Source organism: Chrysochloris asiatica, unplaced genomic scaffold (assembly GCF_000296735.1).
Source record: "Chrysochloris asiatica unplaced genomic scaffold, ChrAsi1.0 scaffold00038, whole genome shotgun sequence".
Taxonomy (NCBI): domain Eukaryota; kingdom Metazoa; phylum Chordata; class Mammalia; order Afrosoricida; family Chrysochloridae; genus Chrysochloris; species Chrysochloris asiatica.
In genome coordinates this window covers 824,699-842,104 of record NW_006408556.1, presented here as the reverse complement: position 1 = coordinate 842,104, position 17,406 = coordinate 824,699, and the positions used below count along the sequence as shown (strand labels likewise).

General features: G+C 38.7%; 1 protein-coding gene across 1 annotated transcript; it reads left to right on the top strand.

Annotated features, from left to right (window-relative positions):
* The first annotated feature begins 1,311 nt into the window (after positions 1–1,311).
* On the top strand, positions 1,312–16,370 carry LOC102820611 (butyrophilin-like protein 2-like). Its single transcript, XM_006860545.1, is given in 7 exon segments — positions 1,312–1,390; positions 3,386–3,733; positions 8,208–8,489; positions 9,648–9,668; positions 13,327–13,671; positions 16,077–16,213; positions 16,215–16,370. Coding segments are annotated over 7 exon segments (1,368 nt in total).
* The last annotated feature ends 1,036 nt before the right edge of the window (positions 16,371–17,406 follow it).

Genomic DNA, 17,406 nt, shown 5'->3' with positions numbered 1-17,406 from the left:
TTTGTGGTGGAGCGTGTTGTTGTTGTTAAGCATCGAGTCGGTTCCAACTCATAGCAACCCTGTAGAGGGTTGCCAAGGAGCAACTGGTGGGTTTGAATGGCCAACCTTGCAGTTAGCTTTTCAATGTTTATCGTACAGCACCACACCAGAGGTCAAAATTATGAAAATGTTTTAGACACTACCAAACACCTTGAGGGAATGATTTCCTGAGTCTGGGGGTTCAGAACCATAGTCTCAGGGGTCCCCTTGGTCAGTTGGCATAGCATAGTCCACAAAGACTATATTCTATCTACATCCTACTTTTGTGAGTAGCAACTTGAAAAGCTCATGAGCAGCCATCTAAGGTGCAACTGTTGGTCTCTCCTTGTGCGGAGGAAAGAAGAATGATGAAAACTGAAAACACTTGGAATCAGTTAATCCAATGGACTAATGGAAAAAGTGAACATCAGTTTCCACAACCCTGAGACCAGAAGAACTAGATGGTGGCTGGCTACCACTACCAACAGTTCTAATAGGGATCACATTAGAAGGTCCGGGGAGTGGAAGAAAATGTGGAACAAAACTCATAATTATACAAAGGACTTTACTGGTCATAAAGAGACTGGAGGAACCTGAGACAATCTGGAATTGCACTCAGTCTTGTCGTTTGATTTTTGGCCCAGCAGTATATAGGTGTATGGGGGTAAATAGCAACACTTGTGAGTGTTGCTTGCCCTGGAGTGGTCGGCCATTTTAGATCAGAAAGGCAGCATTTGCCTAGGGCAGAGCTCAGAGGGGTTGGTAGGAAGGGTGGAATGGAGACAGGGGTCACTGGGAGGAAATGGAATAATCAATGGTACATGGAGGGGATTATAATAATTAAAATGAAATGAAGTATATTAGTTGTTGAATGTGGAGCTCATGGGCTACTCTGTAGACCTTCACTGAATTCACAGTAAAAAGTAGAAGAAACAGAAACCAAAAACATTTCAGGCATTAAAACAAAAAACAAAACCAACCTTTAGACCAAAAAATACCTTAGAGTTGTTGTTGTTAAGTGCCATCCAGTCGGTTCCGAACCATAGCGACCCTGTACAGGGTTTCCGAGGGTGTAAATCTTTACAGGAGTAGAAATAGAGTACAACATACTAAATAAAGGGTAGGAAGAAAACATAACTGCAGATAAATGGAGGCAAGCCCATTTTGTGTTTTGATGAAGATGGGTGAATGTTGATATCTGTGTTAAGACTGTATACTCATTGGAAACCATGGAATGGACTTGGTTCATTTGAACACAGTCATGTTTTTTCTCTTGTGTTTGTTTCAGGGAAGATGATGGATATTCCAGGAATCTCTTTTTCTGGTCTAGCTGCCTCCTTCTGCTTTATAGTGCTGAATCTGAAACGCTCAGGTACAATCAATTCCTTTTTCCTCTTACTAGACTCTAATGTTACAGGGTTGCACTCCAGATGCAGAATTCTAAATTCAAAGGGACAAGTACAACATTTAAGAGTTTGAATTCCTGGGCCAAAACATATCTTCAAAAAAGGCTCCTTCACTTCCAACTGTATTACCTTTGGAAAGTTACTTGAACACCTTCTGCCTTAGTTTCATTATTTTTATGATAGGAATAATAGCAGTGCCTATGTTCTATAAGCAAACACAGACTTTAAATGAGATCATACATGAAAAGCCCCTGACTTAGTCCTGGTAACTTATTAAGCTATTTATCCATTCTTCTACAGAACTCCATGACTTCAGCAATATAGAAATAATGAGTATTTGGAAATTTGGAAATAAGAAACCAGAAGGGAACTTTCAGTATATGAATTTGAAAGAGTAATGAAAATTCAATGTCAAAGGGAAATACTAGAGTTCCAAGAAGAATGCAGCATAGCAAAGTGGGAAACCATTGGTCAGGGAATCAGGAAACATGCTCTAGAGTCAGTGCTGTCACAAGCCATGATGAATGAAGTTATTTCCCCTTCTTTTCCATTTCCTAACCTGTAAATGAAGATGGCAGACCTCCATTGCAGTTTATGGTGGTCTTTTGGGCAATATCTATTTGATAATGAGTTGCAACTAAGCAAAATGAAGTTCTTTCTTGTTGTTGTTGTTATGTGTTGTGGAGTTGGTTCTGACTCATAGCGACCCTCTATAGGGTTTCTGAGGCTGTAAATCTTTACAGGAGCAGAAAGCTTCATCTTTCTCCAGTGGAACAGCTGGTAGTATGAAACTGCTGATTGTGAGATTAACAGCCCGATTCGTAACACTAATTCTATACCGAGAAAGTGCAAATGACTCTGAAGCATTTTAAGATGTTGTTCTTGTTAAGTGCCATCGAGCCGGTTACAACTCATAGCCACCGTATATGGGGTTTCCGAGGAGCAGCTGTTGAGAAAGGTCATAAATACACAACTTGAAATTATTGAATAAAACAGTATCACACATTATTAAGCATACATTACTAAATATTGTTGATTTGCAATGAACAATTGTGAAGAGTCCAAAAATGACTGAAAATTTGATAGAAAATTTCTAGAAAAATAATTTCCTTGAATCCCTCAGAAAATATTCTTGAATAAACTAGATTGTACAGAGCTTCCAATAACTGGAATCTTTCATTTAAAACAAAAGTAAGAAAAGCTTAATTCCCTAGTGAGGAAAAGAGAAACTCTGAAGTAATAAAAATCTAATGAATGGGTTTATGAACTAAATTTTAGGGAAGGTGGTTAGAACAATAATAAAGTTATTAGTTAAAAATCAATTTACATATTATATTACTTGAGAATAATGGCAACCCAGATATGGTAATTTCAGATGGCTTAGGTGGTTTAAAACAAAATAAATAGAGGTTCAAGCCTCGATAGGTCACCGAGAGTAGTGAATTTGTGTCTAAATTGCACAGATGCAGATGGCCAAACTTCATCTCTCATACTTCAGACATATTGTCAAGAAGGACCAGTCGCTGAAAGATATCATGTTTGGTAAGGTGGAGGGTCAGAGAAAAAGAGGAAGACCCCCAGCGAGATGGATTGGTACAGTGGCAGCATCAATGGGCTCAAGTGTGGCAACAATTGTGAAGTTGGCCCAGGGTCGGGCAGTGTTATGTTCTGTTGTGCATAGGGTCTCTATGAGTTGGTACCAACTCGATGGCACCTAACAACAACAACAACAAAGTGAAATAAATATTCAGCACTCAGGCTTACATTTTTGAACTGCTTGTGTACACAAAATAAATCATGTCTGTCACAACCAAAAGGTCGAAATCATCATGCTGGATTTCTCTTTAAAATTTTAAGATCAAATCTTCCCTCCTCTACTGCATTCATTGCTGACAGGTTGAGCATTCCAAAGCAAGAATATTAAGCCTTCATTGAGTTTTCTTTTTCACTATATTTTGTAGATGATTTTACAGTGATTGGTTCTGTCTATCCTATGCTGGTCAATGTCGGGGAAGATGCCCTATTATCCTGTCAGCTGCTCCCCAAGAGAAGTGCAACGCACATGAAGGTGCAGTGGTATCGCTCAGAGCCCAGCACACCTGTGCTTTCGTATTGGGATGGGGATGAGGTGACCGAGATGCAGATGGAGGAGTACAAAGGCCGGGTAGAGTGGATAAAAGATGACATCGCCCAGGGAAATATGACTTTGAAGATTCACAACATCCAACCATCTGACAATGGGCAGTACTGGTGCCATTTCCAAGAGGGATCTTATTTTGTAGAAGCAAGCTTGCAGCTTGTAGTAGCAGGTAAATATCTGGATAAAGACATAGGACCTAAGAGGGAACAGTATTTTAATGTATGGTAAGATCATTGTTGGGTGAAGAATTCCTTTTTAATCACAAGGGATTAAAAATTTTTTTTTATATTAAATTGGGTGAAGTTAATACAGACAAGATCATTAGCTCTATGTTAAGCAACTGCATACCTTGTTTCATCTCAATGATTACAATCCCCTCCCTGCAACAACGTTTATCCGAATTCCTTCCTGCGGCTCCCCATTTACATCTTAGTTTCACAAATGAACAAGGCAAAAATATTTGATGCACATTTACAAAACAAAAGAATATATATTCATTTAAATGTCCAAAGGGCACATTCTGCCAGCCAGACTCCTGCTCCCAGGCACACGGCCACTGTCTTTACTATCGCTGCTTTTCTAGGTAGGGATCTCATGCTCCACTTATGCTTTTCCTTCTTGCAGGTTCTGAGATCCTCTGTTCCTGAAATGAAATTACCTACTACCTCCTTTTAGTTACACGTCTTCTACAGTTGCAGTTGTGACAATTACAATAAATCCTTCTAACAATAATTCACAATTGAGTCACAAAATCCTATCACTGTTGTCCCCCATCCCCTTTCACCAGATCTAGGAAACAGAGAAATTATTCACTGGGCATTCTGCCTTACTCCTATCATTCTGCAACTAAGCAACTCATGAAAGCTTGTAAACCAGCTGCTTCATGCCTTTGTAGCCTTCTTTGTATCAATTTCTGATAGCAATGTCTAAATTTCTTGTCCCTATCAACCCAGTAAACTGAGGAAACAAGGTTGTTCCTTGATAAGAAGAATCCTTCCATTCCAGTTGGAATTTTGAGTCACTGCATTGGTAGGCAAAAGTCTAGTTCATTAAATTGCAGCAATTTACACTTCTCAGTATCAAACATCTTTAGCTTCCTGGATTTGAGTTCTGGTCAACTGTCATCCAAACTACGTCAAATGGGTATTAGCTGTAAGTTTGGGAGTTCATGCACACCTCTTTGCACTTCAGACCAGCTGGCTTCTTCACTCTCAGTCCTAACCTCCAGGGGCTAGGTCAGTGTCCACAATCTCAGGTGTTCACACATCTTTTCAGACCAGCCAGCTCTTCCTCTTTTCTCACTCATCTCATTGCTGCATTTTCACCACTTCCACAAGTAGCTCCAGGTGGTCACTAGTGAGCCTGGTATACTGCTCATGGGTTCCCTTTGATTTCAGTCCTAAAAGGGGATTTTTCCTGATGGGCTGACTTTTCTTTTCTTGATGCCTCCAAATCAAACAGCTTGCTTGATATTCAAATAGCTAGTCTGCTTTCTATTTTTTTCTGCTGCATGTCTATCTTTCAGTAAGAACCTTCTGTTCTCCCAGCAGTTCTGGGTTGGTCTGCATGTCTTTTCAAGTGGGAATGCCCTAACTTAGAAGGTTCTGAGTGGGGTGCTGGATTCCTTCTAAGGCCCCATACTCTACCATGGTTAAACAAGAAGCCTATTTCCCTGGGCAAATTCTAGTTCCCCTTTTAGCAAATTCAATTAGTTATAGACTGAAGGCAGTCTTACAAGCTTTCTGTAATCATATTTCCCAATGCTCATTTATATCACATATAAATGTCTAGTTTACAATAGTAGTCAGGGGAAACAAATATCCTTAAGACAGTCAAGCACATAAACATTTTCCCCTTTCAGTCTGTGTCTCAATCCATGTATCTATGCATAGACCACTTTTATTCCAAGGTTTTATATAAATCACCATTTACCTTTTTTCCATTTAGCCCATGCATACCTCCCTAAGCCTTCCCCTATCTTCGTTGTTCACCTGCCACCCTCCCTGTTACCCAAGCTAACATGTGTCTACCGTCTAGCCAGTGAATTACATTCCTCTCCCCGCCCCCACCCCGTAGCCATCAAAGAATGTTTCTTTTAGTCCGGAAACCTTTGTGTACCCTTTTACAATAATGGTATCAAACAATATTTGTCCTTTAGTGATTGACTAATTTCACTTAGCATATGTTCTCGAAGTTCACTGATGTTTTGCAGATTCATTGTTATTCTTCAAGATTACATAATATTCCATTGTGTGTATGTGCCAAAGTCTGTCCATTCTTCCATTGACTGGCACTTAGGCTATCTCCACCTTTTTGCTTTGTGAATAGTGTTTTGATGAACATTGGTATGCATATATCTACTAATGACCTGGATCGTATTTCTTGTGGCGATATACTAAGTACTGGTATAGCACTGTGGATTAATGTGCTGGACTGCAAGGTTGATTTGAACTACACAGTCGGTAGTTCAAACTCACCAGCTGCTTGTGGGAAATCCTATACAGGGTCACTATGAATCAGAAGCAACTTACTAATGCTTATCAACTACAACAGTTTATCAAGTAGAGAGATTGCTGGTTCATAAGGTGTTTCTATTTCCAACTTTCTGAGGAAGCACCATACCATTTTCCAGAGTGGTTGAACAATTTTGGAGTCCCACCAGCAATATAGGAAGGTCCCAGTCTCTCCACACACCAAGGGAATTCTTAAAGCCCAGTCGTTGATTTTGATTCATTTGAAAACAAGTGGTTCTGAAGTCTTCAAAACAAGCTCACTTATAAAATATAAATTTCGTTTCCATAGTTTTAACTATGTTTTAGGATTATTTGAAATCCATAAAATGTAGTCATTATCAGTTCTGAAGTTATGAACATACTTAATTAAGGCTGGTTTGTAAGAGGAAGTTAGTTTCTGAGTGAGTGAGTCCAGCTGATGAGCCAGCGTTTGTATCTCAGTGAAATTTGTTCTCCATCCAACCTCATAGATGCTGTGAAAACTGTTTCAATGGATAATGTGCCCAGTTAGAAAGCAAGTGATGGGACTGAAGAGGCTGAACACATTGTGCTTTTATGGAGAGTTTTAGTAGTAGTGTTCAGTGAATGGAATCATGCTCAGTGACTAGGTTATGATGCAATAGTGTTCAATGAATGTTTTCTGTAGTTTATCCAATGTGAATGGCAATGTTTCACAGAATATTATTGTATTATCCAAGCAGGAAAGAGTGGGCAATAAAGGACAACTGAAGAAAGGTATCTGTCTTATGGACAAAAATCTGGATAGTAAAATTTCATATGGTTCCCTCACAGCAATACCCCTCTGTGTGCAAAAGAGAAAATCAGGGAAATTCTTTTACCTACTAAGGAAATAGTTCTCTGGCAGATGTTATGTTCTTCTTTACCTCCCACAATGGTGTTTCATTTAATATCTTACTGTTCTCAGCACTCTTGACTATTACTATAGTCATAGTGGCTGATACTGAATTGAAGAGTCCTTTTATTACTAAAACATGGTGTGTTTTTTAAGTGCTAGCATGTTGGTTCCTACTCATGGCAGCCTTGTATAGGGTTTCCGAGGAGTGGCTGGTGAGTTTGAACCACCAACCTTGCAGTCCAAACTGACCTTGAGGTTGAGTGCTTATCCTATGGTACCACACCAGGACTCCTAAACATGGGAGCTGTTGTCGTTGTTAAGTGCTGTAGAGCCAGTCTGACTCATAGCGACTCTGTATAGGATTTCTGAGGAGTGGCTGGTGAGTTTGAACTACCGACCTTGCTGTTCAAACTGACTATAGTCCAGTGCATTACCCTACAGCACCATACCAGGACTCCTAAACATAAGGGTGGGAGGGCACATTAATACCTTTCACTATCAGGGACATCTGAAATTATGCTATGAATTGATAAGGTTCTGGGTGAAGTGACCGAATCTATTTTTAACAGTAAATGATAGAGTCATAATTCTCATCAATGGAACAAATAGTTGCCTTTGCTTGAGTTCTGGCATTGATGTATTGAATAACACTAAAGGAATTTTATGAAATCTATTAATTTTTCTAAAACTGGATTTCTCAAAAAACATTTATTCCATTGAATGGAATAATTATATATAAGAATCCCTCATGAAGTGCCCCATTTCATTTGCCTTGGTTTATTTTCTTGCATCCTGAGATCACAACCACCAACAAAAGGAATGGGAAAATAGTGCCCATGGGAGTGATATCTCACTTTAACTACTTTGTTTAAATTGAAATCAAGATATCATCTAAAATAATGCTTGACAAAGATAATATTAAGATGAAAATGACAGATTCCCAGCATGGGAGAGTTCCTCAATAAGTTACCCCCATCAAAAATCATTTAAAATAATAGAAACATAAGCAAAATGTCCTGACTCTCCTTTCTCTTGCTTTCTTGCCTGAATCTAAAGAATGATACTGCTCATATGCTAAAATCAAAAGATCCAGAATGGGGAACAAATAAATGGGCCTGAATTCCAATTTGAATAGAAAGAAAACCTAGGATGAATTTCTGATCCTGAACTCCATGAAGCCCTGGATTCTCTGAATGAGCAAAACTCTCTGAGTCTGTTTCTATTCTTCGTGACTTCATGGCTCCAGACCTCAGGAGTGTTATTACCCTTTACAGGTCTAGGATCTGCCCCTGACATCCACATGGAGGGAACTGTGGAAAGTGGAGGCCAACTTGTGTGCACTGCAGAAGGCTGGTTCCCAGAACCCCAGGTGTACTGGAAAAATGCCAGAGGAGAGAACATGTTGACTGCTTCTGAGCACTACATCCAAAATGGAGATGGCCTATTCTATGTGGAATCCACCCTTGTGGTCAGGGACACCTCTCTAGAGACTGTGTCCTGTGTCATCCAAAGCCCCATCCTACATGAGGAAAAGGAGTCCACCATCTTCATCTCAGGTCAGTATTCAGTCTTTCAAACCATCCTGTTCAGACTAATAGGAGATATTAGTCCATGGACTGCCTCTCCACAGGAGAAAGAGATTTATAGCCTCAGAAACCTATGAGTAGGAACTGACTCCTTGGCACATAACCACCATCATACTAAACTCTATACAGGGCCGCTATGAGTCAGAACCAATTCAATGACACTTAACAACAACAACATATTTAAAAAATCTATAAAGAATTTGCAACTAGAAATATATACACTAAAGTTAAGCTGTTCATTTATTCTCAGATTCTGCTGTTTTCCCCTTTCTGCTCATGTGTATACATCACATTGCACAGAAAAGAAAAATGATTTCCTTTTAAGTTAAGTGTTTTCATTTTATGCATTGTAGTGATCACTAGATGGAGATAATGATTTACATAATAACATCTTAATTATAGCTCTTTTATAAATAGCAGCAAAAGCAATGACCAAAAACCCCCTCAGTGTAACAATAGTTATTTTGCTATAAATTATAGCATTATGAAGATAATTTTTTTCAAATAATTTAAAGGCTGAAAAATATAATAAACTATTCAATGATAAAGATTACATATCTATCTATCTATCTATCTATCTATCTATCTATCTATCTATCTATCTATCTATCTATCAACATATTCCAATCATGTAGGCATTATTAGCTTAAATAACATAACTGTTTATGCTAAATGTATAATTGTTCTTATTCATATAAATGGAGTAGAAAAAGATAATTACACATATGAAAGATAAAATACATGTATAAATATAAATAAGATTATGTATATATATATAATCTCTCAGTTGGAATTAATAGTTGATCATTGTTTATGTCCATATATTATTAAACCTTCTATGTCTTTATGAAGTGAACATAACAGATAGCTAAATGTCACTATGCTAACTATTAGTATAAGCAAACAGAATCCTGGGGTGGCAGAACTGAGAGCATATGTGTTATGCATAGAAAAGGAAACTCATTTGGGACAGCCAGGATAAGTGTTTTTGTGCATTTTATTTATTTATTTATTTTAATGAATTGAGCTTTCCACTAAAAGTAAAACTTGCTTTTGTTTTGTTGAAATAGTTTCTGTCATTTTCCTTAGACCAAATTCCTCAACATGTTATTCTCTTTCTATTTCCAGAGAAACTCCAGACTGAGTTGGGTAAGTAGAACACATTGACATGCACCAATGTAGGGTAGCCTTTGTTTGCTTCATGAACAAAGTGCATGGGAATTATTTTGGACCACCTGATCAAGATGTAATACTGCGGCATGATTTGACCAAGTCTGACATTCAGTTAGTACCAGAGGGGATTGGCAAAGTGCTGGCCTCCACAACCACCTTTCTGGGATCCTTCCATTGTGTAACCTGCCAATTTGGGGCTCATGGAGGCTCAGATGGGCGCTTCTAAGGGGCATGGACATCATCTCTGCTCTGTGTGGGGAGTGTGGGAATGGCACAGCATGGCAGACAGGCTCTAGAGGACCTTTTAATACATTTCTAGTGTGAGCAAGGAGTCCTGGTGTGAAGCTATGGGTTAGTGTACTAGTTGGTTTGAACAGTAATGAGTCAGAACTGACTCAACAGAACTTAACAACAACAAACAGCAAGTGTGAGTGAGGGCAGTGTCATCATAAATGGTACCACCTCCACCCTCAAACTCTACTATGGGTCCTGCACCAGACCTTTACCCTTTTAGATTACTAACCTCATTACTATCAATAAGGAGCTGTTACTTTGACAGCCTGGGACCCTATGGCTGAGTCCATACCTTTTCTGTTTGTTATTGCTTTTTCTTTCTTTTTTAGTTTTTTTCTCCCCTCTTACAATTGGGCTTCAGGCATTATCTTATTGTACTTATGATAAATGGTTTAAAAGATACTCAGTCAGCTGATGGTTGTGTGCCTTCTGGTTTCTCCTTTAACAGAACTGTCTCTCTCTCCCAAGCCATGGCAACTAGCCTGCGCTCTGCCCAGATGAATATTTATCTCTCATCCAATCTTTTCATCATATTCTTTTCCGTGTGGTGCTGTGGGTTAATGCGCTGGACTGCAAAGTCAGTTTGAATGATAAGATTGGCAGTTCAAGTTCACCAGCTGCTCCTCGAAAACCCTATACAGGGTCATTATGGGTGGAGACCTACTCAATAGCAATTAACAACAACAGAGGAATGTGTGTATAAATTGTGTATGAGTGTGCACACTTAAGTAAAGCTAAGCTCACCTTTCAGCACATGTACAAGTTTTTGAGGAAAACTAGGTGGCAAACACACTCCAGTATGTGAGAGTCTAATGTGACACTTTGGACTCCATGAGACCATAAGATAAAGGGAAGGGCCTCTGGAAGTCAAAGGTAATTCTTTGAATCTTACTTCCTTCTGCCTGGGGCAATACCACTTGCACCAGAAAAGATGGAAACTGCTAGTTACTGGACAGAAAATTAACCACTGTTTTGGGGCAGGTTGACACAGGTCTCTTCTATTAGGAAGATTTTAAGTGAAAAGTCACTCCTCTAAATTCTCTCAGTCAGTTTAATTTAACCATTGGAGGCCCCATACACAAAGTACCATAACAAATTGTGCTGTTCCAACATTCTGAGTACCAAGATGCCACTCTAAAATCCAGGGAGCATGATAAAACAGGAGGGAAACATGGAGCTTCCCTTTGCTCTCTGTCAATGGGAAAAGAGGGCTGTGCTGAAACTTTCAGGGCATTCTATGGGAATTGAAGAGACCAGGAACTTCACAGCTGCCTCTTTATTGTCCTTGTGAACTAGAAACTCAGAAATAAAGTCCAAAAATAAACTTTTGGACCCCAAAAGTTCACCAGAAAACAACTCTCTAAAGAAGTCTTGAGACTAAAACCCCAGTTTCTACTCTGGCAACTAATGTTATTAGTATATAAAAATAATAACTAGGTTTTTGAAATATTCATTGTATACTAAGAACTATAAGTGCTTTAGAGGAATTATTTCATTTTATTTTCACAATAACTATAAAAGTTAAAAGAGTAATATAATTTTACAGTGGAGAGACAATCCTAGAGACATATGTGGTTTGTCAAAAACCATTAGGACATTGTGATGTTTATCTTTGAACCACATTTGCCTTAAAAATGTAAGTTTTCAATCATTTATACATGCTTCTGATAACTCTTTGATCTTTATTTTATCATCTTTATGTTGCATTTAATCTATGAATCTAGATATACTACAGTTAGCACATATAAGGTTATTCTTGTTAAGTGCTGTTGAGTGGATTCCAACTTCTAGCGACCTTGTACAGGGTTTTCAAGAGCAGCTGGTGGGTTTGAATCACCAACCTTGTGGTTCACAGTCCAGTGCTTATACTACAGTGCCATACCAGAAGTCCATAAGGAAAGGTTGTTGTTATTGTTAAGTTCCTTGGAGTCAGTTCCAACTCATAGTGACCCTGCACAGGGTTTCTGAGGCTGTAAATCTTTACGGGAGCAGAAAGCCTCATCTTTCTCTCAGGGAGTGGCTGGTAGCTTTGAACTGCCAACCTTGAGGTTAGCAGCCTGATTCGTAACCACTACGCTACCAGAGCGCCTTATAAGGAAAGGCAAAGCCCACTTAACCAAATATGCTGATTGAAAGAAGGTTATATGGTATAAGTACATTATCAAGTTTCAAGAAATTAATATGTAACTTAGTGTACTTCGGACTCCAGAAGGGATTGAATTTTTGATAGATAGTCGCAAGATTTTTCAGGAACACATATCCACATCACAAAATCTTAGTTTATTTAGAAGGAAATGACCTGAAAATTGCAATTTTGTTGACAGTGAGTTTTCTCTCTAGAGAGGTACTCTAGCAGATTTTGGTTAATGGCATATGGGGACATCTTTTTTCTTTGGTCATTGAGTTCCAGCTAGATAACCTCCAACTTCTGTCTGTATTTCTCTTATAAATAATAACAAATATTCTTACTATTTTATAGAAAATTATGAAGATGAACTTTAATAAAGCAGAATCGTCCTGGCCAGGGCCTGATGAGAATTAAAAGTGTGATGTCATTTGAATCGGTGAAAACCCTTAGAGCAAGTCTTTCCCTCTATTTACAATGGGAAGAATTAGACTTCTTTTGTGTATCCAGTATTGTTCTGTGCTTTTATTTGACCAATCTCCACCATTCTTGCTCTTATATCTCTCAAGGTGTTCTGAGAACAGTAAACTGAACATACAAGGTATTATGTAAACAAAACTCTGGAAAAGATTTCTTCAAATTTCATTACTAAAAATCTACTTAACAATGAATTCAAGGCCAGAGGTAGAATTAGCTCCAACATCCTGAAGTCTCCTACACCTCCCCTTGCCTATCAAAGGACTTTATACAGATGAGTTTCCTTAAGCCAACAAAAATCTTGTAGTGTTAGTAGTAATTTCTCAATTTTACAGTTGAAGAAACTGAGGCATAGAGAGAGTAAGAAATAGTTTATGGCCCTCCAGTTTAGAAGTGGTAGAGTGTTAATTTTATTATTGGAGTTTTAAATCCAAAATTATTTTCTCATTGGTATATAAACTGAATAAAATTTTGGGTAGAAGCATGTGAGTTAGTGAGAACTTTTGGAGACTGGGATACATTATGGGATAGTTCTACTTTGAATAGGAACAGCCTCTGTTCTTATTCCATCAAAACCCCACCTCTCTAAAAAATTGGCCTTGAGCTTCATGACTTCCCATGGATGTCTATGGATGGGATCCTAACTTATTTGAGATGCTTTTGCTAATCAAACTCATTGTGCCTTTTTGAGTTTTTAAACTTTTATTTTTTAAAATGTTTGTATGTTGCATTTAACAGCTTCCTTACGAGTGATTGGACCTTCCCAGCCCCTCACTGTCAGAGTGGGAGAAGACATACAATTAACCTGTTACCTATCCCCCAAGGCTAATGCTCAGAACATGGAGGTGAGGTGGATCCGAGAACATCGTTATCCAGCTGTTAGTGTGTTTATGAATGGGGACCAAGTGGCTGGAGAGCAAATGGAAGAATATATAGGGAGGACAGTGTTGGTGAGTGATGCCATTGATGAGGGTCGACTGACTCTGCAAATCCACAACGCCGGGACTTCAGATAATGGACAATACCGGTGCCTTTTTGAAAAAGATGGTGTCTATCAGGAGGCCACTTTGGATTTGAAGGTAGCAGGTGAGAATTATAAATAGATATTTTGATTCTGCACCTGTTACTATTATCGTAACATGCTAGTTACTGGGAATTTTCTCTGGCACCTGAAAGTTTCTTAACACACATTCATTGCTCAAATTTATATCAGCCCCTTCAGCGTTCAGTAAGTGTGGTAAATGAGTGAAGCCCACAAACTCAAAAGGACCAAATTTAATTATTTGTGTATAAAACTTAAACCCCTCCCAGTACCTTCAGACAGTGACCAGGCTGATAAAAATAACAATCATAGTTACCATTAACCTGTGCTGTGGTGGTGGTGGTTATGTGCTGTGGAGTCGGAACCAACTCACAGCCACCCTGTACAGGGTTTCCGAGGCTGTAAATCTTTACGGGAGCAGAAAGCCTCATCTTTCTCCTGCGTAATAGCTGGTAGTTTCAAACTGCTGACTGCAAGGTTCGCAGCCCGATTCATTACCACTATGCTACCAGAGCTCCTTAACCTGTGCTGTACCCAGCTTAATTATGCAGAAAGCAAGCCACTCTATACCTCTCTTTTCTTTCTTGTCCTCTATTAAGATAACATGTCACCCCGCTGATTAGTCTAACATTGTCCATATACCAGAAGTCTCAAATCTAACAGAAGCCTCCAGAAAATCCTTACAGAGCAAGTCCCACTATCTTATTTCTAAACTCATAATGGTTGAATTTTAAAGAACCACTGGATTTGCTCTTGTTTTAAGAAAGAGCAGGCTTCCTATTTACACTTATTTTAGCCACCTACTTTTTATGCAGTGTCACTAGTCTTTTGTACATTAATTGAGACTGGTTATGCTAGCTCTGATAACATTTATGCTGGGGCAGTGTTCTATTTATTTATTTATAATTAGAATTCTTATTAATTCAGTGGCTTTTGTTGTTGTTTTCTTTAAACCTATGTATGTTTGTAAGAAGTCCTGGTAGTGTAGTGGGTTACGCATTGGGCTGAAAACTGCACGGTTCAAATCTACCAGCCTCTCCATGAGACAAAGATGAGGGTTTCTGCTCCTGGAAATATTTATAGCTTCAGAAACAGTATAGAAAATCTCTATGAGTTGGAACTGACTCTATAGCACATAACCTCCACCACAACCATGTATGTTTGTAGACGCCATTCTCCCTGCAGAGAACCCCATAACTCTCCCTCCATCCTTTCCACCTCATCTATGCTGCTCTGCCTTTATAACTCAGGAAAACACCTGTGCTACTCCTTGGAGGGGAGAACAGATGTGATGCTGTAGGATAATTACTGGACTGCGAACCCATCAGCTGCTCGATGGCAACCCTATACAGGGTTGTTATGAGTTGGAACCAACTCGACGGCACTTAATAACCACAGCAACAACTCTTTAGAGCCTTTCTCAGTTACTTAATTTAGAAACAGACTCTATTTATTTGAACTACCACAGCAATTAAGACCTAGATGCAATTAAGTTCAAATTAGGCAATGGGATAGTTATTCTCATCCTCTAGAGCCTCTTCTTGTGGCCCCTTTTCCCAGTAGGCTAGCCCCAACTTCTTACATCATTGCTCATTGCTCAGGGCTTCTAGAGTCTGAACACTTCTACCTGATGAAGTCTGAGGTCCTATAACATCTATTTACATTACCACTTATTGGTCAATGTCATTAAGATTAACCTCAATTCAAGAGTGGGAATGGTTGGGATGAGCTATAAGGAATAATATAAAGAAAATGAAGACATTTTTACAGGACAGCTTTGGAGAATTGTCTAAAGTAGATCTGACAGTTAAACAATTATTTAAATATTGACAGATTTGCCAGAGATGGGGGAAAGATAAAACTTATCCATACATCATTAGTTTCCATTGTCCATATTTGGGAGTAAAATTGATTTTCTAAGATTAGAATAATATCATTGAGAACAAGCAATAATCTGATAATTAACTTGTTTCTCCTATAAATTGTGAGTTAAAATTAATGACTATTTAGTAAATATCTTCAGGGACATATGTTGAGAAGCTAAAGAATCTCCACAATCTTCTGCTGTTGGCCATACATATGATAAGATTTGGACCTTTGAGAATAGTCTCTTACTTCTTTTTTTCCTGTATATGTGATATATGCCTTGGTCAAAGTTATTTTGTTCTCAGAGATAGAAAATAAAAAACCCCAAAAGCAAAGGCAAAAACACTTCTTAATTGGTCCTTGGATGATTTTAGGAATCTAAATACATACATACATGCATACATAAATACAAAGCAAAAAATCTTCCAGCCTGTCTCATCCATAAATGGAATATAATACCCCTTAAGCTTTGCTGTTTTCCAGACATCCATTGAATCCCTCTCTTCTCTCTTAGTAAAGTATTTAACCTTACAATTACTCAAGGAGACTTTAGGCTTTGAGTCCTTGATCTCTATACCCCCTGGTGTGGGTTCGTCTCTGTTGATCACCATGATGAAGTGGAAGGATGGAGAAATGCAACTGATGTGCTTTTCAGATGGGTGGTTCCCTCAGCCCCACGTGCAGTGGAGGGACATTGAAGGAAAGACAATACCCTTAATTTTCTGAAGTCCTGACCCATGACAGCTATGGGCTGTTCCATGTGGAGACATCTCTATTAGTTAGAAATAGTTCCATTGTGAATGTGACCTGCTCCATCAGCAACTCCCTTCAAGTCCAAGAGAAAACATCAGCCTTTTCTCTCTCAGCTTGGTAATTCCATACATTTCTCTCAGCATTGAGAAATAATTATGAATACCAACCCAGATGTACTAGTTTTACTGATCTTAAAATTTTTTTTCTTCTATCTGATGAAGTAAAGGAGCTCTGGTAGCGTAGTGGTTACGAATTGGGTTGTGAACTGCAAGGTCAGCAGTTTGAAACTACCAGCGGTTTCGTGGAAGAAAGATGAGGCTTTCTGCTCCTATAAAGATTTACAGCCTTGGAAATCCTGTTCAGGGTTGCTATGAGTCGGAACCGACTCCACGGCACTTAACAACAACAACATCTGATGAAGTATCCTGCCATCTCTTGCACAGCTTGTCTTCAGGAGGCATAGGGGTCCTGTTTCTCTGAGTTTCTCCCTCATACCCCCAACTAAAGTTCTAAGGATCTATTGTTGGGTATATACGAAATTCTAATGATTGGCCTTGTTTTCAATATATGTACATAATATCTTTTGATGTAAAGACATTTACAGTACTTTTTTCCATATTAGATATTTTCTTGGATTAGAGAATAATCTTCCTTGCACCATCTTCATGATTGTGGTCTTGATAATTCCACCTTTTTCCATCCCAGTTATTCCAGTGGTTGGATGATGTAATTAGTTGGTAGTTTCAAACTAATGACCTACTGACCTTGCGGTTCACAGTTCGAGTCGTAACCACTATTCTACCAGATATATGTGTGTGTGTGCGTTTCTAGGAGAAAAAAATGCAAATAAGCTAATAGTCTCCAGTCAGCTTCCACAGGGAAGGAGGAGCAGTCAAATTCCTCGAGAGATCTAATTGTCATCCTCTATCCAGCTCAGGAGCTACTTAGATGAAAAGGGCAATCTTCAAATTTTCTCAGTTTCATGATTTAATGGACTTCTTAGGTTTCATTCCAGAGTCCAGAATGGCTGATTTATGGATGATAATGCCTCTTTTGGTAGTACCAGTAATTCTTTTGGCTATATTCCTGAAGATCTGCAAGAGCGATAAAAAGGTAAGGTAAACAGGAATAGTAGGGAGTATGATTTGGTGTAGGAA